This window comes from Pimephales promelas, chromosome 5 (genome assembly GCF_988280905.1).
Source record: "Pimephales promelas chromosome 5, fPimPro1.hap1.1, whole genome shotgun sequence".
NCBI classification, from domain to species: Eukaryota; Metazoa; Chordata; class Actinopteri; order Cypriniformes; family Leuciscidae; genus Pimephales; species Pimephales promelas.
Window position 1 is genome coordinate 230,436 of NC_142773.1, and position 23,793 is coordinate 254,228.

At 42.8% G+C, this 23,793-nt stretch overlaps 3 protein-coding genes across 5 annotated transcripts in view; 2 read left to right on the forward strand and 1 right to left on the reverse strand.

Moving 5' to 3' along the window:
- Window positions 1-3,555: 3,555 nt before the first annotated feature.
- On the reverse strand, window positions 3,556-15,817 carry cldn1 (claudin 1). Its single transcript, XM_039653761.2, has 5 exons — window positions 15,717-15,817; window positions 8,401-8,671; window positions 5,555-5,719; window positions 4,321-4,405; window positions 3,556-3,916 (listed from the first exon to the last, which is right to left on the reverse strand). The coding sequence occupies exons 2-5, from the start codon at window positions 8,621-8,623 to the stop codon at window positions 3,757-3,759; spliced, it is 633 nt and encodes a 210-aa protein (XP_039509695.2). The 5' UTR covers window positions 8,624-8,671; window positions 15,717-15,817; the 3' UTR covers window positions 3,556-3,756.
- LOC120464327 (uncharacterized) lies at window positions 10,223-14,107 on the forward strand. Its single transcript, XM_039653737.2, has 2 exons — window positions 10,223-10,457; window positions 11,502-14,107. Exon 2 carries the CDS (start codon window positions 11,507-11,509, stop codon window positions 13,040-13,042), a length of 1,536 nt encoding a protein of 511 aa, XP_039509671.2. The 5' UTR covers window positions 10,223-10,457; window positions 11,502-11,506; the 3' UTR covers window positions 13,043-14,107.
- A 122-nt stretch (window positions 15,818-15,939) lies between the features above and the next one.
- LOC120479134 (tensin-3) overlaps window positions 15,940-23,793 on the forward strand; it is a 36,774-nt gene continuing 28,920 nt past the window's right edge. The window contains exons 1-2 of one of the 3 annotated variants that reach the window (XM_089130745.1): window positions 15,940-16,102; window positions 16,740-16,991. The gene's annotated coding sequence lies outside the window, so the exon portion shown is untranslated. Of the gene's footprint in view, window positions 16,103-16,664; window positions 16,992-23,793 lie in introns of those variants that run through there. The other 2 variants (XM_089130746.1, XM_089130744.1) reach the window with 2 other exon arrangements.

Consider the following 23,793-nt stretch of genomic DNA (forward strand, 5'->3'; position numbering starts at 1 on the left):
ACAAATGGTTCATGTGGTGCAGATAAAAAATTTTTTAAAAACATTTATTAAATGCATGATATACGGCATGGATATGTTTTATCACACTGCAGGCTACACGTATGAGGAATACAATATGTTTTAAAATGTTTTTCAATATATTTAACAGTGCTTCACAAATATGTGAAAGCCTATATTCCCATATTTATTAATAAGTGCTGGTTTATGTTTAGAACGGCGTGTGTCCTCTGACACAGAGTGTGTGTGTGGTTTAACCGCGACTGCCAGAGCTATAGTGCATAATCTGCAGAACATACAACATAACGTGTGTGTGTGTGTGTGTGTGTGTGTGTGTGTGCTTCTTGCAAACGTGTTTAACCTTGTATAATTAACCGAGGCCAGTTGATTAGCTAGTAAGGTTGTATTGCCTTAATAAGCAATCTTTTGACCAGGAACATCACTAGTGTTACAATATGGAAAAACAAAAAAAATATCAAAACATTTTGGGACGTTATTAGACTCTGGGTGTGTAAAGTCAGTACATTTTAGTCCACATTGACGGAAACCCTCTCTGGGTCATCATGACCCGAACACAACATGTGCTCTAGAAATAAACTCTTTAAATGATTTTAACAGTGTCGTTGCCTCTCTTCAGTCTACATCCTGTGGGTTTAATGCCAAGATGTGTGTGTGGGCGCAGGGCTGCGCACCATCTCTCACGCTCACACACACACACACACCACATGTGCATCTCTCTCACACACACACCGCTTCTCTTTCAGTCTAACGCAGTGTTTCTGTGACATGAACACCATCAGTGAACATATTTTAAGATATTACCATATTATATCAAATTTAAAAACATTACTAAAAATATCAGGAAGAACACTTTCCATGAGCGATATATAAATAATGCTTTGAGAACATTATTAAAGACCAGATACCTTTGAACAAACGCGTTATTAACGTCGTCACTGGAGGAGAGTGTGTTCATAACTGTGCCAGAACGCCCCCTTTCTTCTGTCATCAGATCCTGGTGATCATCACTTGTGCTTATGTTTTTGATTGTGTTTACTTTAAATTCATTTATTTGAACTTTAAAGATTAATGATCTTTCCCATCCACCAGAGAAACACTACTACGATAAGATCATCATATACATGTTGAATATACGAGTGTAAGAGGTCAGTATAATAGGCAGATCAGAGATGTGTGTGTGTGTGTGTGTGTGTGTGTGTGTGTGTGTGTGTGTGGACTGTGATGTGTGTGTGTGTGTGGACTGTGATGTGTGTAGTGTGGTTGTTTGGCGGTGTGTTTGCTGAGACTCATCTGTAGCCGGAGGAGAAACACACACACACACACACAGCGATCTGAGTCACGAGCTCATCCGTGAAGAGATGTTTCCATCCCGAGTCTGTCCTGCTGTTGTTCCGGTGGAGAATGAGGGAGGAATGTGCTGCAGGTCCACACAGGTTCAACACACACACACACACACACACACACACTCGATAGAGGACAAACACTTCACAGCATCCAAACCCATGCCCCGAGACTTCTCCCAGCAATCCTGTGTTATCTTCCAAACTCCCTCTCAGTCTGACGCTGGTTTTACTCTTCTTAACTCCAGTGTCTCTCCAGCTTCTCTGAGTAGTGTGTTAATGTTGGGAATGTTCACTTTCATGAACTAGATCAAAGTTCAGGTCACACATTTTAAAATGAACCAGTTCAGGTCATAGTTCATACTTCAAAAAATTAACTAGTTCATTTAGAGTTCTTTTTTTCCATATTGCAAGATTCTTGTTTTTAATTATTATTATTTCCACAGCCCATATACAAATACAGACAACAATTATTTTATCGACGGGCAGTTTGCACAGAAATGTAAGATATTTCCCATCCTCACCAACATAAAACCCCTGTAAATGATCATATGACGCTTGAGCCCGTCTAACGGAGAGCCTTGGCACTTCCTGTTGTGAATCATCTTGGTTGCAGTTTCATTATAATTCCACTGGAGGTGATCACGGGCGAGAGCAGAATGAATGGGAGTCTATGGGGCTAAACGGCTAAATGTGTCTCTTTCACCTGCTTGTCGTTTAATCAACATAGATTTTATTGTTGATTCCGCAAGTTCAATATAGATTATAGGCCAAAAGTCGAATGAACGAGTACTTATGTCCTTTTGATTTCTTACAGGTTAGGCCGTTGTTGGCTGGATCACGCTAGCATTCTGCTATTGTGTGACATCATCATGTTTTTGAACAGATAAGTGAACTTAAAAATGCAATTTTCAGCTGAGTGTATTTTCTTAGCCCTCCCTTTTGAATGCAACTTTCAAATTACTTGACAAAAAATTACATCCAGAGAAAAGTGGGGGTGAAACCCCATTGACTCCCATTCATTCTGCACTGGACCGCGAGCGCCCCCGCATGGACAGAGACGCGTTACTGCAGCCAGTCCACAACCCGGAAATAACCAGCCAGTGCCGATTCTCTTCAATTAGACATTCTCTGGCCTCCCCGTGGTCGCGGCGCGACACTGGTGTCTTGTGTTGCCAGATTGGGTGTTTATCCGCTACATTTTAAGGCCTGTTTACGTGAGTTTTAGCCGGGTTTCGCCTGGAAGGCTCTATAGAAGTCTGCACCCTATTGAATGAAGTTAAACTGACGGTAGAGATCCACTTGTTGTCGTGTTGTCGCGACGCCTCCCCACATTTGTACATTGATGGGCGTTCCTCAAGTTTACCGCTATGGGCGTGGCTTTGAGCCAGCGGCCAGTCTAGAACAGAGGACCTGCGAGAGACTTCCCCCCGTCTCCATATGCTCTACTTCTATTGGATAGTCGCGGCGCGTTCAACAGAATTCATTTGCATAAAGATGGGCATTGGCCAGCTTTTTGACACGCAGCATTTTTCCAAATGAAGCGCCGCCTTCCCGGGATGCACAGGTGTGTCATCAGTACTTGTGTATTTAAACCCTCATGTTTGCCTTGTTACTCCGTCAAGTCAAGTCATTATTTTGAATCTGTTCAGGTTGGAATTTATTTAAATTCTATTAAACTCACCTACAGTGGACTATTACTAAATCCCTCAACACTCACATGACTTTGGCTCAGCGTCTGTGATTGGATAACTGGAGTCACCAGTGGACCAATAGCATTGCAGCATCTCAGATGTTGGTTTGGTGTTTCTGAAGCGCCGGAGTCGGAGTGTGTGATCAGAATGATGTGGTGTAATTCCCTCCAGAAGCGTCTCACACACACGAGTGTGTTCCCGAACACCAGCATCCGAACACGACATCGATTTTAAAAAAAAAATTTATTCTGAAAACAAAAACTGACTGTGTATTACTGATATTTTGTCCTAGGAAGTGACGATTTTGTTCTCTTGAACACAGTTTTGATTGACATCTTTGGATGGAGACACAGCTACTGACTCAGCTAGAGTTGGGGGCGGACCTATCAATTATTCTGACCAATGGCAGATAGGGGCGTGTCCAATATTTCAGCTCTGGTGACATTAGTGGAAATTACACACCTCAGCTTTACAGAAAGAACAACTTGAATAATGAATTAAAATTAGTGCAGAAAATGTATTTATTAAAATATTTAATTGAGTATATTGATGAAGCAACACGTTGACTTAAATCTTTTGAAACCTCGTTTTGGTATTACAACACAAGACGATTTGGTATTACAACACAAAGAGTCATACAAGTACATACAAAAACTGATTGGCACATCACTGGCACGAACAGGTGTGTGTTGTGCTGTCCCGATTCACACACGCTCCGCTCCTGGCCGTGCTGCTGCGCGAGTGGGAGGCGGGAAGGTTTTCCCAGTGGCTTTGCTGGGACAGTTACAGCACAGCATGCTTCCACCGATGACGGTCAGCGCCGACGCTCCCCAGCCCACGTACAGAGCCTTGCCGAACTCATACCTGCCAGAACACCAGCAACAACATCAGCGGCTGGACACTGAACCACATGACCATGAGCCGTGCACGTCACATGACCTCACCAGCGGCTGGCCACTGAACCACATGACCATGAGCCGTACACGTCACATGACCTCACCAGCGGCTGGCCACTGAACCACATGACCTAGTAGAGCTGTACACGTCACATGACCTCACCATGGTTTAGGTTTATTCAAAACACAATTCAATTAATCAATAACAATTTGCACTATAATGGATGGATTTACCAGTGTATTATTGAGCAATTAAAAAAATGAATGAACGAAATATTGAACCAATCCATAAATATAATTTTATGAAAAATCATACATTTGTCTGTATGGATAAAGTGTAATGTGAAGAGTAAACGCACTCCTGACACTCACCTGGAATTAGTCGGGGTGAACGGATCGAAGAACTTGCGTCGTATGTTTTCTCCATACCAGCTTGTGCCGATAAGAGCACACACCCTTGTAGACATAAGAAGAGGCTTGACATGAGTTCCTGTCTGAGGGTCCTGTTATGCCCTTTAAGGACGTCTTGATTTTGTTTTTCGAGTGCATTAGAATTTGTTTTAATGTTTGATTGTTTAATAAACACATTATTTTTCACATATTTTACATTATCTCCTCTCTGCCCGGACTGGTTGAACGCAAGATTTTCGATGAAGCCCCTCCTTCTGAAATACGAAATGTGTTGTGATTGGAAGCATTTAGCTCGTGTTCGGCAAATGTCCCACCCCTTCATAACCGCGAGCTCGACTCAGATGTAAAAATTTACGATGGCGTCCATTTCTAACTATTCAAGCCCGATTCAGACCCTGACAATGTTAACGAACAAGAGGATCTCGCTTAACAGATTTCGAGCACGGACTTTGCAAACACTGATTTCACAGGACGTTTCAGAGTGGTATATTTTTTCTGGTAATTTTCATATACATTATAGAAACAATGTTATGCACCATTTAATCATATTTCTAGGTAAACTATGGTAATACAAACAGTAATCGATCACATAATCATGCACAACCTTCCTAAGGAGTGGTGAACCATCTTACAAGCAACAGAAAACAAGCTGTTCTCCATTAAATGTGCCGCGCACAGATAAACGCTGAGGTTATAATATTCAGGAACAGTGCTTAAAATAAAATATAGCCACTCTGAGTTCGTCAGCCTTAGGAAGGTCAAACAAATGAGTTTTAGAAACGTGGAAAAAACAGCGTCTCTTCAACATAGCGACAGCACAGTCTTCTCAGCTCAACCAGGCCTCGGCTGCTCTTTTGCGTATTCTGTGGGCGGGGCTTATTTAAAGGAGGAACATTATGACGTCATAAGATCTGGAATAATCGTGTTGTAGTCCAAACAAGTCGCTCGTTGTAGTTCTTGGAAAGTGGATCTGTCCAATAAAATATATCTCCCTTTGGAGTGGACATTGAGCTTTGTAACCTTGTGGATCTTTTTTATGCTACAACAGCAATATTACACACTAATTAAAGCTGAAGAAGTGGAAAAGCATAATAGGACCCCTTTAATAATTTCATAAATTTGTTGACCTCGTTAAGCTGGGCAATGGCACACATGAGTCCTTTCTGTAATGCTAATGAATATAATAGCAACTTATCTGCGATGACGAAGAGAGCGCCTCCGGCCACGGCCACCTTGTTCTTCTGCTCAGTGTTGTCGGACAGGCATTTTGTGCACTTCATCCCGACGGCGGCGATCAACAGACCGATGCCACACAGGAAGGCGGCGAGGATCATGAGAGCACGAGTGCCCTGAACTTCCCCTGAGAGAGAAACGAGACATCACATCATCACATCACAATCCCATCGCATCATCACATCCCAGTACATCATCACATCGCATCCCAATCCCATCACATCCCATCACATCATCACACCCTAATCCCATCGCATCATCACATCCCAACGGATCATCACATCCCATCACATCATCACATCCCTATACCATCTTATCATCACATCCCATCACATCATCACCTCCCAGTCCCATCGCATCATCACATCCCAGTACATCATCACATCGCATCCCAATCCCATCACATCCCATCACATCATCACACCCTAATCCCATTGCATCATCACAACTCATCACATCATCACATCCCAATACCATCTTATCATCACATCCCAGTACATAATCACATCCCAATCCCATCGAATCATCACATCCCAATCCCATCGCATAATCACATCGCATCCCAATCCTATCACATCCCATCACATCCCAGTCCCATCCCATCATCACATCCCAGTCCCATCGCATCATCACATCCCAGTCCCATCGTATCATCACATCCCATCACATCACATCATCAGATCCCATCACATCCCATCATCACATCCCAGACCCATCGCATCGTCACATCCCATCGCATCCCAATCCCATTACATCATCACATCCCATCCCATCACATCATCACATCCCAGTACATCATCACATCACATCATCAGATCCCAGTACATCATCACATCCCATCGCATCATCACATCATCATATCACATCACATCATCACATCTCAGTACATCATCACATCCCAGTCCCATCGCATCATCACATCCCATCACATCACATCATCAGATCCCATCACATCGCATCATCACATCCCATCGCATCCCAATCACATCACATTATCACATCCCATCCCATCATCACATCCCATCACATCATCACATCCCAGTACATCATCACATCCCATTGCATCATCACATCACATCATCAGATCCCATCACATCATCATATCCCAGTTCATCATCACATCCCATCACATCCCAGTTCATCATCACATCCCATCACATCATCACATCCCATACCATCATCCCATCACATCATCACATCCCAGTACATCATCACATCCCATCGCATCATCACATCACATCATCAGATCACATCACATCATCACATCCCAGTACATCATCACATCCCAATCCCATCGCATCATCACATCACATCATCACATCACATTGCATCATATCACATCATCAGATCACATCACATCCCATTCCATCATCACATCCCAGTCCCATCGCATCATCAGATCCCATCACATCATCACATCCCATCCCATCATCACATCCCAGTTCCATCGCATCGTCACATACCATCGCATCCCAATCCTATCACATCATCACATCCCATCCCATCCCATCATCACATCCCACCACATCATCACATCCCATCCCATCATCACATCCCACCACATCATCACATCCCAGTACATCATCACATCCCATCGCATCATCACATCCCAGTTCATCATCACATCCCATCGCATCATCACATCGCATCGTCACATACCATCGCATCCCAATCCTATCACATCATCACATCCCATCCCATCATCACATCCCACCACATCATCACATCCCAGTACATCATCACATCCCATCGCATCATCACATCACATCATCATATCCCATCACATCCCAATCCCCATCATCGCATCACATCTTCATATCCCATTACATCATCACAACCCAATCCCATCATCACATCCCAATCCCATCGCATCATCACATTCCATCACATCATCCCATCACATTGTCACATCCCAATCCCATACCATCATCACATCCCAGCACATCATCACATCCCATTACATCATCACATCGTCACATCCCAATCACAGCACTTCATCACATCCCATCACGTCGTCACATCCCATTACATCATCACATCCCATCACATCATCCCATCGCCTTGCATCAGCACATCATTACATCATATCACATCGCAACACATGACATGGCATCAATTCACATCCCATGGCATTAGCACAAATTGCATCACATCATCGCATCCCATCAAATCACATTGCATCCCATCGATTCCCAATCCATAACATGACATCCAATCTTTATATACTGTATACATGGATTATACATCATTTATGAAGTGTTTTTCTGAAACGTTATCAGCCTGACGTTCCTTTTTGAAAGGTAGCTACTTGTATCAGAATGTTCAGAGAACATTAAATTGTATCATTCTTCAATCATTATAGGAAGGTTACTTTCAGAGAAAGAAGAATGATTACATAAATGGAATGTTCTCTGAACTTTCTGAAAAGAGTAACATTTGTTTTAAACTGGCGAACATCCAACTAAAATTGTTTCAGAAAAATTGTTTCATGAATTATGTATAAATAATGTTTTTGTGCTAACAAAGAACATTCCTAAAGACCAGATGACTTTGAGCGAATGTTCTATCAATGTTACAGGAAGAACATTTGTCCATAATTTTAGAGAACCTTATTAAAATAAACTTTGCATATTGTTACACAAATACAGTTCGAGCTCAGATCAAGATTAAAGTCTAAACTCATACATCCTGAGGTTTTTCAGTGGTCTACACACATGCTGAAGAATTCGCGGCATTCGTCTGACTTGTCTAAACCTGCGCAGGAATAAGCGCTCACACACACACACACACTGGAACGGGCGCGCGCACCTGGGATCTGCAGCAGAGAGTCGTAGACTTTACACTGGAGCTGGCCTGTGCTCTGGGACACGCAGGACTGCCAGAGCCCCTCGTACATGGCCTGGGCTGTGATGATGTTGTCCCCGGCGTAGGAGGAGATCTTCCACTCGGCCATGGCTGTGGAGGCGATGAGACCCAGGAGACCCAGAAAGGCCAGGACATACCCGAGGAGCTGCAGACCCGCGTTGGCCATCAGTGCGCTGAGTTAGAGCCCGCTGGAGTGAATGAGGAGAGCTGAGAGCTGCTGACACATGAATGAAACTCCTCCAGCATCATCATCATCATCATCCGCACGAGCTCGAAGCCACACCTGAAGATCCGCTCGCGCCTCCTACCGCTTCACACTCACTATAGCCGTATCCATCATGCGCTAATTTACAACGACGACAACAAAACGTATATTAAAAAAATAATAATTATATGACAAGTTAGCCTACACAATAAAATATAACGCGGGACACAGTTTATTTTAAAATACTTCCACACATGCCAGGCAGCATAATGAAACTTGGTGTATTTACCATGGAATTTAGCTTCCATATCAACACAACATGCGCCAAAATTTAGCAGTAGCAGAATGAAAAGGTCTTGGGTCAATTTTCATCTCTGTTGTTTTTTTTGTTTTTTGTTTTTTTTAATTAGACGAATTTTGATATTATTTTAATCATTTTTTTTTTTTGTTTAACAGTTGATATAGTTCTTTAATGAGGATCTAACCGGGTAGGGCGGGGCATGTTGTCACACTGTGTTACAATGAGCCTCAATATGAGAACTATGCTATTGCTATTATATTAATTATATTGAGAAACCATGAGAAACAGATGCATACACACTTGAGAGTCAATGTTCAGAAATGATTTATTATTATGTTTTAAACTATATGCTGTGTAGTTGTGTGTTGCGGTGTGTTAGTTGTCAAACTCAAAAATGTGTTTATTTTTAATTAATAAAAAATTACATTTTATATGAAAAATGTTGTCACACCTCACTTCCATTCTTTCAGGGCATATCAAGAAAAAAGTCAACACTGTATTAATGAAAAAAAAAAACATAATTGTACTAGACGTGTGAAATGAATGAGGGGAACCCTAGATTTACACAAACTGAGAAAGTGGAAGGCTTTAGGTTGTGTTATCTGGTCAATAATAACGTAACCAAAACATTAATACATCTTTCATGGAGTGTTTTTGATAGAGAGCGTTCAGAGAACATTCAAAAGTAATGTTCCCATCATGATTGAAGAATGACACAATGTAATGTTCCCTTAATGTTCACATAACCCTGACAGAAACAGTTTTAAAGGATATATAAAAACTGACTTAGACAATGTTGAATGTTAGAAGATCTGTTTGACTGGAACACGTGTTTGTTCATATCAGAATTATTGCACGGCTTATAGTTGATGTCAGATTATTTTAACATGATCCTAAAACAACAATATTTTTAATGAGGAGATTTTGATAAAATGACAGAACCAGCAACTTTATTATGTTTCTGAAATATAATAAATATGAATGAACTGATAGATGGATGTGATTAAGGGGCCGGTCGACTTGATTTGGTTTTCTTATTAAACTTCCACACAGATGTTGGACCTGTGCAAATGTGAGACTGAATTGTAAATGCTGTTGATTTATTTGCTTTTCTGGTGTTCTGCAATCCTCCTGGACTCTGTTTACTACAGAAAAGCAAACACGTCACCCGCTGTTGCTCAACGGTGTGGGTCAGTCCATAAGTCTTGCTCTGTCCTGCATTTCCCACATCAGAACTCTTCATTAATGTTGTCGAAACTACACAAATGATATTTTGACGGGCACTCGCTGTGTTTCTGCAGTCTGAGGCGCCGAGAGTGATGTCACAGGTCGCCAGGACCAATCACAGCGAGTCTGGGATCCTCTGAGACTCACTCGTGTCTCGTCTGAGGGGTCGAGAGTGATGTTGTCACAGGTCGCCTGGACCAATCACAGCGGGGACAGATCCTCAGTCACTCGTGTCTCCTGGAGCTGAGCTGTGCACTACTAGCAGCGGTACGTCTATTTCCAAAGAAACTCATTTTCATTTAAATCTTCCATTTTCATTTCACTACTTTCACTAGTCCCCTGATCCTGTTTTATGACCAGATTTAAATGTTCGTAACTTTTTACAATGAGGTTAACATTAGTTGGTGTATTACCTAGCATAAACTAACAATGAGTAATACATTTGTTACTGCGTTTGTTAATAATATAATCCAGCAGTGTGTTCATGGGAGTTCACAGTGCATAACTAATGTTAATTAATACAACCTTTGATTTTAATAATATGTAAGTAAATGTTCAAATTAATATGAACTAATTAATTAAGTATTGTTCATTCTTGTTAACTATAATGTTAACTATTTTTCCTTATTGTAAAGTGTTATTACTGTTACCAAATGTTCTTTTTGGATAATATCAATATAAATACTTTTCATTGGAATAAATAAGCCGATAAATGAGGTCTGAACAATTCAAGACCATTCCAATAGACAACATTATTTTACAGCTTTTATTAATCTAGGTTAATGCCAACTTGTTAATTCAATGTTTACGCAATAATACTGTCGTGTTAATTCAAGTTAATGCTTTAAGAAACACTATCTAACATTGAGCAATTCATCTGTTACAGTATTTAGTAATCTTTGTTAATATTAGTTAATAAAAACTGTTCAATGTTAGTTCATTCGTTCAAGAAGTACAAGTTAATAAATGTTATCCTGACAATAAGTTAGTAAATGTTGACATTAACATTAACGAAGATTTATATACGCTTCAGACGTATTTTTCATTCTTAGTTCATATCGATTGGTTAACTACTGTGCTAATGTTAACAAGGGTTAATGTGTGTAAAAGTAATGAGTAAAGAACACACACGGATAAAAGTGTCTGCCGAAGTGTGTACCTTTCATTTACTGAAGTCCTGATGTGCATTAGATGACATCAGCGTGTTTTCTTCTGTAATGAATCTTTGCAGAGATCTTTGAATCGTAGGTAACATTAACAGAGAGAAAAACGCTATTATATGCGACTGACCTGTGTCGTTTCTGTTCCCAGAAGTCATGAGCAAACTCTGGTGTGCGCTTCTGCTGGTCCTGACCCAGCTCCACCGCGGCCGTGGCTGTCCCGGCCCGTGCCAGTGCTTCTCGCCCGCTAAGGTGGTGTGCGCAGACGAGGCCATGACCGCGCTACCGCTCAACATCTCCGCTCAGGCCAGAGAGCTGATCGTGGTGGCGTCGGGCGTCACGCATCTGGACGGACGCTCCTTCAGGGAGGACCTCAGACTCAGCAAACTGGTGCTCCTCAACGGCCAGCTGCGGTCGGTCTCGGGCGACGCCTTCGAGCGGCTGCGGGAGCTGCGGGAGCTGGAGATCAGCGGGAACCCCTTGCTGGCGCTTCGAGAGCCGGCCTTCGCCTCGCTGGCCAACCTCACAACACTGATGCTCAACCACAACAACATCGGCGCTCTGGCCGCCCGCATCTTCGAGGCTCTGCAGAAGCTGGAGAGGCTGCAGTTGAAGGGGAACGGCTTGCTGTCTCTTCCCGGTCGTCCCTTCCGTCGGCTCCCCAATCTGCAGGAGCTGGACCTGTCCTTTAACCAGATCGACTCGCTCCCGGCGGATGTGTTCCAGAACAACTCTCTCCTGAGGGCGCTCTCGCTGCAGGCCAACATGATCCCGCAGCTTCCGGAGGGGGTCTTCTCCCACCTGGATCTCCTGGAGGAGCTGAACCTCCGAGGCAACCGCATCCGCGAGCTGAGCGCCGACGTGTTCCCGCACAGCCTCCGCAAGCTCATCCTCAGGAGCAACCATCTGGCGCAGCTCCACCCCTCGCTCTTCCACAAACTGCTGCTCGTCACCCATCTGGACCTGTCTCAGAATCAGCTCTCCGAGGTCCCTGCGAACCTCTTCCAGAACCTCATCTCGCTGAAAAAGCTGGATCTGTCCGAGAACCGGATTACGACGCTCCCCGGCACCGTCTTCAAAGGGCTGTTCGGTGTGAAAGCCATCCATCTGCAGAAGAACAACCTAAGCTCTCTGGAGGAGGACCTGCTGAAGGACCAGCACGGCGTGGAGCAGCTGTACCTGTCCATGAACCGCCTACGGAGAGTCCCGCACGGCTTCTTCGACGACCTGGACTACCGGTGCCTCGTTCAGCTCCACGGGAACCCCTGGCGCTGCGACTGCGGGATACAATACCTCTCCGAATGGATCAGGGACAACCTCAGGAACGTGGAGGACGTGACGCAGGTTTACTGTCACGCTCCCGAGTTTATCCGAGGGCACAGCCTGGTGTCCGTGGACGAGGAGCGGCTCGTCTGTGGGAAAAACTCCAGCTCCTCCGACACGAACTCCACAGGGATCGCAGTTGATGGCGATGGTGGCGTTCACTGCTCGATCCGAGATTTCAAAGGACAGACAACCATTCAGTGCAAACTCACTAAATGCACCAGCGTGAAGTTTCAGGCCCTTTTTGAATTTGGGGATGGAAGTGACTCGGAAAGAGTCGTGAGCAAAGAGTGGCCAGCGCCTGCCGGCTGCGCCAACGGGACAACTATGGCTGAATCCCAGTTCACCCCTTGGCCCCCTTGGGGTTGAAATAATCCCCCCACGAAATGGAACAACCCTTCATCAGTCGTCGGCGATGGCTCTGCCGTTACAGAGTTTTAACAGGATTTCTCCATGACAACAACTGACAATCAGTGCAACTGCTCTTAACTTTGAATAAACATGATGATTTTAACATCCCTCTTTTCTGACCGGAAAGGTAATTTATTATTCAATTTGTTAATTTAAACGACTATAGTGTTATTATAAGAGTAAATAAAGTGCGTGGTGGAATCATCTGACGCAAAATTTAAATGTTTAACCGTTTGCGAAGGCATCTCGCCGGTGATTTGCGATGCATCTGTGAACTTTCTCGTGGAAAAATCTCCTTTTCGAGGGCTATGTAGCCCTACCCCTCGATCTCAACCAGAATCAGGACACCTTACCCCTAGACGTGAACGCGCAAAACGGAGGGGAAGGGCCAAGGGGTGAATTGGGATTGAGCCTTAGTGCGCTCATTTAACACACACGGCACAGAACCAACCGGCATACACTCTCAGAAAACAGAGCGCTAATACAGTTAGGTACTGTTTATGTCCCTGTAAAGCCTGACATACGAAATGATAGTAAAAAATATCCTTTTTTTTCTTTTTCGAAAATGGAACATTTAAGGTTGGTTGAACCTTTAGAAAAATACAAAATATATATGAACAAAAAGAACAATATTTGTTTGCATATGTGTTTTAGGTTTTATATATTATATTTGGTACATCAGACTTTTATGGCTCAAATATTCTGATATCCCGAGAATATGGAGGGAAACAGCTCAAGTTTATTTGGAGGCTCAAACTGAGCAAAAATATGTGATTTGGTACTGACTTCTGATGCTTGTAATGTAAATCAATGAGATATTTATAGCAGTGTAGCAGATAACATTCATATAAATATGTGTAATCACTCTAGATCTGCCAATATGTCTTAGTAAGATAATATTATAATGCTTAGTTTTATGATCAAAGCTCTGTACAGTAGTTATATGTAATGCAATGCAATGATGATTGAGAGACGAACAAATAAACATTTCTCAATTTTCTATAAAATGATGTGGATAATCAAGTAAGCCTCAGTTGCTTCCATCCAGTAAGTGTTCTTCTTGAAATATAACAACAATATCAAAGTTATTTTTACATTTACATGAGAAAAAATTGCTAAATATTTCACAGGTTTGCACTATTATACCAAAAGGCATTTTACTTGTATGGTTGAAGTGCTCCTTTGAACTTTTAGGGTGAATAAAGTATAAACTTGTCGCTTTAAGGGTTCTGCCCCACTGACAACCCTTTTCGCCATCTTTTGCGAGAGTCCCTGACTGCTTTGACCCAGCAAACAAATTTAGTTTTTGGTTCCCAGAACGTTCCTAGACCCTTAAGGTTAGGGGAACGTTCCTGAAACGTTCTCCTTGCGTTATAAAAATGGAACCTAAAAATAACCTACATGGAACATTCCTAGTTCTTGTTTGGTTCCCAAAAAAACACCTCATGGGACCATTTGGGAACGTTAGGGGAACGTTCTGTGTTTGCTGGGATGCAGATCTGATTCTGTCCATGGGTGTGTGTTAATGACTAACCCAAGCGTGAGCCAGACGCATGACAGCGGAGGCGAATCAATGAGGGGACGTGATAAGAGAGGTGGATGAACTGGACCCGTGCGGGTCAAAGAACAGTCACGCATCCACAACACGGGCCCCGCTCACTCCTGCTATTATTATTATTATTAACGGGATCGCATTCCCATTTACAGCTGGTGTTTTAATCCTGTAGTTTCTCATCTTCAAACCAAACTTGGGTAAATCCCGTCTGGCTAGTGCGCGTCCCGTTCACACATGAGGTCGGTCGGCAGAGAGTAGGCGTTCTGCAGGTCTCATCTCTAAGATCTCTGTTTGCAGGTCACTCGACCACATGAGAGATTACACTACGAAAGCAAGTCGAATGCGTTTTTGACTATCTCTGGAAGTGTTGGAGACCTGTAGACCTGTAATTAGCATCGTCTCCTTGTGATCTGATCGACCAAAACGCATCTGAACACCAGCAGTAAACAGGGCCACACTAGCTGAACCATTAATTCATTGGTTTTACTCCTCTTATTAAAGCAATATTTTCCAATGACTTGCCATGGACTGACTGTTTCAAACACTGGTCAAGCTGATGTTGTTCAACACCAAAACAGAGATTCTCTTTCCCCTTCTCAGGGAACCCGGTGGCACACACAACCTGAGATGTTTTAAATCTTGAATTTTCAAAAACACATCATTCTCCTCATATTCTCCATTGTTGCGGCTCCTCTCTTCCCAGTCTGTCAGTAACGCTCTGTTTACTTCCCGTCTCTATGAAGCCCCTCCTCCTGAAAAGCACGCCGTGCTCTGATTGGTCGGCTGGATCAGTGTGTTTTGGAAATGTCCCGCCCCTTTCCATAACCGCCAGTTTAACACACTACTAACTAACTCAACCAGGCCCCGCCCCTTTATTGCACCTATTAATTATTATAATGAGGAGGAATAAACTCAAGACTACAACTGAGGCGTTTCAAACTCCACTTGATTTGAGTGACTTTGAAACTTTACTCACTAAAGAACTAATAAGACTCCTTTAAACTTGTCTTAGCTTGCCCAAAGCAGACATCATTATCAGGGCAGGAAGATCTGATGGCTGCAGTGCTGTCAGCTCACCTGTAGGGGGCGTATCGCACACAGAAGCAGCTCGTTCATCGGGGTTAGCCGTAGCCGACGACACATGAATCAGTGCAGGAACGAGACCTCCTCCTCCTCGAGCCGTGATGTGCTCACTGTCTGATGTCTGGAGTCAATCATTGACCAGCTATCAGACATCGCCACACACAAACACACGTCATGTAATGCCACATTCCTGCGCTTCCAGAAGACCAATGAGTGGCTGTCTTCAAGTGTCTCATGTGACTAACAGCGTTCGGTTACACACCTACAACAATGAGCAAAAGGTGAACGCTAACGTGATGTTGAGCCGGAGGACGGTTGTATTACTCCTTGAAGACAGAAACCAGACAATAGTGGACATCTAGATGATCTACACTGCAAACGTGATGTTCTTCCTCTGTATTATGGAGAAGAAAAAAGTCAATGGTGTCAGAAAAATAAACCTTATTCAACTCCACTGGCACTTCATTTTGATACATTTTTCAAAACCTCAAGAAATTTGCTCCTCAAGTCTAAATTTAAGAACGTTTGGATATTTGTACTGCAAAACAAGAAAAATACTGAGGAAGAAATATGTTTATGCAGTGTAGCCATTGATTAGACACATCTGAGACGTACACATGATCTCAGTGTTGAGACAAACGATAAAGAGATGTTATTTAACGATAAAGTGTTTTTTATTTTTTTTAAATGTGTTGTTAACTTTGTTATATATATATATAAAGTAATATTAACAAAAAAACTAAGCATTTTGTTAGATTGTACTTCTTGTTTCGTGTAAGTTTCATCTTGGTTTTAACTGTGTTTCTGAACTGATGAGAGTTTTCGTTGTTGAATGATGTGGCAATGAGAGCTTGTGTGTTTCTAAGCACATCATATTGATGGTTCAGTGCGTTTGTGTTTGTCTTGAATATCTCATTCGGCCGATCAGTGTGTGTGTGTGTGTGTGTGTGTGGAGGAATCTGCTGGTATTGTTGGAGTCCCTTCCCCCATCCTCATGTGTGTGTGTGTGTGAGGCAGGGTGGCTCATGGGAACAGCAGTGGAGGGAGAACGAGAGCAGAGGGAGGATCCGTCTTTCTTTTCACTAACTCCGAGTTGAGAAGAGACTAACGAGAAAGCAATGATCTGCTCGGATCGGGACTAAAGTTTGAGTCTTCAGCACAGACGGCCCGCAGCAGATCTACAACTAAACTATGACAACGTGAAGTGAGATTCCTTTCCCTCTCCTCACCTCACAAACACAAGACCAGCCAACTCTCCCGCAAGCCAAGGTAAGCTCTCTCGCTCGCTCTCTCTCTCTGTTCTCATGAATCAGTCTTCACACTGCGTTCAGGGCTTTTATTGATCCTGATGACAGCTGTATTGAATGGCTCAGATCGGTGTGTGTGTGTGTGTGTTCTCTTCCAGAGCTTCAAGGGTTTCTCACTTGCGTCTCATTCAAGTATCAGAGGGGTTTCCCCCCTAAAATATCAAGACACAAATGAGTCAGTCGTGTCCCTGCTAACACAATATATGGTCTAAGAACATGATGAACATGATGATGTTATTTCTGAATGTCTTCTAGGTTATGTGAGCATTAAGGAAACATTCAATTCTATTATTCTGCAAACATTATGAGACATTACTTTCAAATGTTCTGAAATTACTAGAAATATTAAAAAAAAAAAACATTAAACGAGTGTCCATGATACGTTTCAGATAAAGCACTCCGTGAATGATGTATCAATAATTTTTTTGTTCTAAAGTTTTAAACGCATTATTAAAGGACAGATAACTTTGAACAAATATTCTTTAAGTTTTCAGGAAGAACGTTTGTTCATAACTATCATAGAGTTCTGATAGAGTTGTGTTAGAGTTCTGCAAGAGTCCTGATAGAGTTCTAATAGAGTTCTGATAGAGTTCTGTTAGAGTTCTGCAAGAGTCCTGAAAGAGTTCTGATAGAGTCCTGAAAGAGTTATGATACAGTTCTAATAGAGTTCTAATATAGTTCTGCTAGAGTTCTGATAGAGTTCTGATAGAGTTCTGATAGAGTCCTGATAGAGTCCTGAAAGAGTTATGATACAGTTCTAATAGAGTTCTGATGGAGTTCTTATAAGTCCTGATAGAGTTCTGATAGAGTTCTGATAGAGTTCTAATAGAGTTCTGATAGAGTTCTGTTAGAGTTCTGCAAGAGTCCTGATAGAGTTCTAATAGAGTTCTAATAGAGTTCTGATAGAGTCCTGAAAGAGTTATGATACAGTTCTAATAGAGTTCTGATAGAGTTCTAATAGAGTTCTGCAAGAGTCCTGATAGAGTTCTAATAGAGTTCTGATAGAGTTCTGTTAGAGTTCTGCTAGAGTTCTAATAGAATTCTGATAGAGTTTTGATAGAAGTTATGCAAGAGTTCTGGTAGAGTCCTGATAGAGTTCTGTTAGAGTTCTGCTGGAGATCTGCTAGAGTCCTGATAGAGTTCTGATAGAGTTCTGATAGAGTTCTGATGGAGTTCTAATAGAGTTCTGCAAGAGTCCTGATAGAGTTCTAATAGAGTTCTGATAGAAGTTATGCAAGAGTTCTGGTAGAGTCCTGATAGAGTCCTGATAGAGTTCTGTTAGAGTTCTGCTGGAGTTCTGCTAGAGTCCTGATAGAGTTCTGATAGAGTCCTGAAAGAGTTATGATACAGTTATAATACAGTTCTGATAGAGTTCTGCTAGGGTTCTGATAGAGTTCTGCTAGTATCCTGTTAGGGTCATAATAGAGTTCTGCTAGAGTTCTAATAGAGTTCTAATAGAGTTCTGATAGAAGTTCTAATAGAGTTCTGCTAGAGTCCTGATAGAGTTCTGATATAGTTCTGCTAGAGTTCTGATAGAGTTCTGATAGAAGTTCTAATAGAGTTCTGATAGAGTCCTGCTAGAGTTCTGCTAGTATCCTGTTAGGGTCATAATAGAGTTCTGCTAGAGTTCTGCTAGAGTTCTAATAGAGTTCTGATAGAAGTTCTAATAGAGTTCTGATAGAGTCCTGATAGAGTTCTGATAGAGTTCTGCTAGAGTCCTGATAGAGTTCTGATATAGTTCTGCTAGAGTTCTGATAGAGTTCTGATAGAAGTTCTAATAGAGTTCTGATAGAGTTCTGCTAGTATCCTGTTAGGGTCATAATAGAGTTCTGCTAGAGTTCTGCTAGAGTTCTGATAGAAGTTCTAATAGAGTTCTGATAGAGTCCTGATAGAGTTCTGATAGAGTTCTGCTAGAGTCCTGATAGAGTTCTGATATAGTTCTGCTAGAGTTCTGATAGAGTTCTGATAGAAGTTCTAATAGAGTTCTGATAGAGTCCTGCTAGAGTTCTGCTAGAGTCCTGATAGAGTTCTGATAGAGTTTTGATAGAGTTCTGATAGAGTTCTGCTAGAGTCCTGATAGAGTCCTGATAGAGTTCTAAATAGAGATCTGATAGAGTTCTGCTAGAGTCCTGCTAGAGTTCTAATAGAGTTCTGCTAAAGTCCTGGTAGAGTTATGCTAGAGTTCTGATAAGAGTCCTGATAGAGTTCTGATAGAGTCCTGATAGAGTTCTGATAGAGTTCTGCTAGAGTCCTGATAGAGTCCTGATATAGTTCTGCTAGAGTTCTTATAGAGTCCTGATAGAGTTCTGATAGAGTTCTGATAGAGTTCTGATATAGTTCTGCTAGAGTCCTGATAGAGTCCTGATAGAGTTCTGCTAGAGTCCTGATAGAGTTCTGATAGAGTTCTTATAAAGTTCTGATAGAGTCCTGATAGAGTTCTGATAGAGTCCTGATAGAGTCCTGATATAGTTCTTATAGAGTTCTGATAGAGTCCTGATAGAGTTCTGATAGAGTCCTGATAGAGTCCTGATATAGTTCTTATAGAGTTCTGATAGAGTCCTGATAGAGATCTGATATAGTTCTAATAGAGTTCTTATAGAGTTCTGATATAGTTCTGCTAGAGTTCTGATCAGAGATCTTGGTGAATCAGAGCACAGTTGTGTGTTTGGAGTCTCTGCAGGAGTCAAGGCAAGCTTCTGTTTCTCTGAGACATGAGCAGAAGTGTGTGTTTGCGCTCACTGACTCTCACTGCAGGACCAATAATGGAGGCTCGGTGTGTGTGTGTGTGTGTGTGTGTGTGTGTGTGTGTGTGTGTGTGTGTTAAGCGTCTGCTGTCCTCAGGGTTGGGCATTTAATGACAAGTGCTGCGAGAAGTTTTTCTCGAGGAATGTTCAGTGTGTCTCCACCCATCCACACACACACACACATACACACACACACACACACACACACACACACCCTTCACTGCCATCACAGCCACTTTCATTGATAAATCTCACTGGAAATCCTCAGTTTGACCCAAGAAGAACACTCTGTCTCAGTCCCTCACACACACACACACACACACACACGTGTACAGCGGGGCGGAGAGGAGCTTCAGACGGATGAGACAGAGAGAGTCTGACCAGTGGATTCATGTTCACACACACACACACACAACAGTCCGAACACGACCTCACCTGAGCTCCATCACTGATCCTCTACAGCATCAGCCTGATTAATACAGCATCCAGTGAACAAGGCTGTGTGTGTGTGTGTGTGTGTGTGTGTGTGTGTGTGTGTGTGTGTGTGTGTGTGTGTAGCTCCACATCTCATGACATTTATCATGATGATAAATGCAGCTTTGATCACAGGAATAAATGACACTTTACTGTATATTATATATTATATTATATATGTATATTATATACTGTATATTCACAGAGAGAACAGCTGATTTACACTGGAGTAATATTACACTGTTTTACTGTAGTTTTGATCAAAGAAATGCAGCTTTTCTGAGCAGAAGAGACTCTTTCAGAAACATTCAAAATCGTGCCGACCCCAAACTGTTGACCGGTAGTGTGTGTTCAGGTGTCTGTCAGAGGCACAGATTTAAACGCAGTGTGTGTGTGTGTGTGTGTGTGTGTGTGTGTTCACCTGTTCTCTCAGCTGTTTCAGGTGTGTATTCAGTAGGACAGCAGGATTGTGAGCTGTCAATCACAGCATCTAACACAGGTTGTAAATGCAGTGAGTGTGTGTGAGTGTGTGTGTGTGAGATCTGGCCATATGCTTCTCTGCTGCTTCTTATGAATATAAACATCCTGTCTTCTGCATTGAGGTTTGTTTCTTATTTCTTCTGTCATGGCCATAGACTGTAAAAAATATGGACGTAGTGTCCGTGACGTCACCCATAGGTTTCTGAAGTGCGTTTTTGAAGCCTAAAGTGGGCGGGGCCGGCCGTCGCAATCTTGGCAGTGCGTCACTTCTCGTCACTACCGGATAAATTAAAATGGGCAAAGAGGCGGGACGCGGGTGGAGCTGAGGTGCTAATGCTGCTACTGCCGCTGAATTGACAGCTGGTTGAAAAAGTAAAGCCAACGGTTAAAGTTCATGTTTTGCCCTTCGAAATATTATAATAGTTAAGACGTAACTAAAAGTGAGACTATTTACTTTACTTTTTTATCAACTTTATTAATCTCACAAGGGGCAATATAAGACCATGTATACAAGTACATTAACACAGATCACACACATTTCTCACAACAATCAAGCAGTCAACTATGTGCATCGTGATGCAGTATTATTCTGCTAGTTAAAAATGTATTAATTACTTACAATATTGCTCTAAGCTTGTGCATGTGATGTGACTGATTCAAAGCAAGCACATGTCAGTCGGCATCTCACGTCAAGTTCGTAAAGAGCTTTATTCAGTCCATTTATACAATCTGATTTTGGCCACCAGCTCCTCAGATGGGTCAAACCAAAGATATTACCTCAGAACTTCAAGTAAATGAACTAGAAATCCGCGCTCATTCAAGGGTGTGCATCTATTGCATGGACGGAGAGAACGCGCTGAAATCATCAGACATCCATTAGTGCATGCGAGGGAAACAGCTGGAAACACGGCGCTGGTCGATCTCTCCATACTCAACATGACGGAATCCAACGGCGTACACGGGCGAAGGTATAATACATGTATTAAACTGTATGAAATAATCCCGGTAAAGCACAAACACAGCTGAGGGTGACGCTTACAGACAGCAGACATTCGACTAGCAGTGAAAGCGGCAGCAAGAATCCACTTGTCACTCAAGTGGCCACGCCCTTAATTATGCAGAACTTTAAGGCTTAAATATAATTTAAACAGATGAGTTGTAAAAAAATTCACCCCCCTCACAGTCGTCATGAAGGGAAAAATGAGCTCAATAGACCAACGCCACTTTTTGCTCCAGGCTGTAAACATGTTTTTTTCTGCTGTAAAGTTGGGCATTTTAACATGGGGGAGATACAGATTTGACTCGCTTCTGCAGCCTGCCTCAAGCGGCCACTCGATAAATTGCAGTTTAATTCACTTCCGTGTTGGCTTCAAGAGAGAGACGGGGAGGTTGCCGCTTGGTCATGGCCTTTTTGGATGTCCTGGCTCAGAAAATCACATTCTCGCAACGATTTCTAACATTTTTATTAACATTATTTCTGAGTCTTCTCTCAACATTCAAAATGTCCAGTTTTTAAATGTTTTAAAAGTGTTTGTTCTTGATTATATGATTGTTAAGGGAACATTCCATTGTGTCATTCTTCATACATTATGGGAACATTACATTTGTAAGATCTTTGAAACAAGTAGCATAATTTAAAAATCGTTAGATAAACGTCGTTAGATAAACACATTCTCTTTTCCCCGTTCCCTGTTGCCTGTTTCCCGGTCCCCTTTCTCCATTCTCCGTACTTTGTTCCATGTTCCCCATTGCTGTTCTACGGTCTGTTCCCCATTCCCCCGCTCCCCATTCTCTGTTCCCCATTCTTTGTTCCCTATTCCCCGTTCTCTGTTCCCCGTTCTCTGTTCCCCGTTATCTGTTCCCCATTCTCCGTTCCCCCGCTCCCCATTCTCTGTTCCCCATTCTTTGTTCCCTATTCCCCTTTCCCTGTTCCCTGTTCTCTGTTCCCTTTTCTCCATTCTCTGTTCCCTGTTCCCCATTCATCATTCTCTGTTCCCCAATCATCATTCTCTGTTCCCCATTCCCCATTACCTGTTTCCTGTTCCCCTTTCTCTGTTTCCTTTTTCGTGTTTCCCTTTTTCTGTTCCACTTTCCCTGTTCCCTGTACTCTGTTCCCCATTCTCTATTCTCTGTTCCCCGTTCCCCCTTCTCCGTTCTCTGTTCCCCTTTCTCCGTTCCTCGCTCTCTGTTCCCTATTCCACTTTCCCTGTTCCCCATGCTCTGTTCCCGGTTCCCTGTTCCCCTTTCCCCGTACTCTGTTCTCTGTTCCCCGTTCTCTGTTCCCTGTTCTCTATTCCCCATTCCCTTTTCCCCTTTCTCCGAACCCCAATCTCCATTCCCTGTTCACCTTTCCTTGTTCTCTGTTCTCTGTTTCCTCTTCCCCATTCTCAGTTGTCAGTCCCCTGTTCTCTGTTCCCCATTTCCTCTTCCCCGTTTCCCTTTCCCCTGTTCCCCATTCTCTGTTCCCTTTTCTCTGGTCCCTGTTCTCTATTCCCCGTTTCCTTTTCCCTGTTCTCTGTCCCATATTCCCCTTTCCCTCTTCCCAATTTCCCATTCCCTTTTCCTTGTTCTATGTTCCCTCTTCCCCGTTCCCTTTTTCCTGTTCCCATTTCCCTATTTCCCTTTTCTCTGTTCCCCTTTTCCTTTCTCTGTTCCCTCTTCCCCGTTCTCTGTTCCCTCTTCCCCGTTCTCTGTTCCCCGTTCTCTGTTCCCTCTTCCCTGTTCTCTGTTCCCTGTTCTCTGTTCCCTCTTCCCTCTTCTCTGTTCCCTTTTCTCTGTTCTCTGTTCCCCGTTCTCTGTTCCCTCTTCCCCGTTCTCTGTTCCCTTTTCTCTGTTCCCTCTTCCCCGTTCTCTGTTCCCTCTTCCCCGTTCTCTGTTCCCCGTTCTCTGTTCCCTTTTCCCTGTTCTCGGTTCCCTGTTCTCTGTTCCCTCTTCCCCATTCTCTGTTCCCTTTTCTCTGTTCCCTGTTCTCTATTCCCCGTTTCCTTTTCCCTGTTCTCTGTTCCATATTCCCCTTTCCCTCTTCCCCATTTCCCATTCCCTTTTCCTTGTTCTATTTTCCCTCTT

What these genes read in the sequence shown, in the direction of transcription:
- cldn1 (XM_039653761.2), bottom strand. Translation starts at nt 8,623, where the DNA reads ATGGCCAACGCGGGTCTGCAGCTCCTCGGGTATGTCCTGGCCTTTCTG. An exon ending in CTCTCTGCTGCAGATCCCAG is followed by an intron (nt 5,720 to 8,400) that starts GTGCGCGCGCCC and finishes TTTCTCTCTCAG; the next exon opens with GGGAAGTTCAGGGCACTCGT. An exon ending in CGCTCTCTTCGTCATCGCAG is followed by an intron (nt 4,406 to 5,554) that starts ATAAGTTGCTAT and finishes TTATGTCTACAA; the next exon opens with GGGTGTGTGCTCTTATCGGC.
- LOC120464327 (XM_039653737.2), top strand. Translation starts at nt 11,507, where the DNA reads ATGAGCAAACTCTGGTGTGCGCTTCTGCTGGTCCTGACCCAGCTCCAC.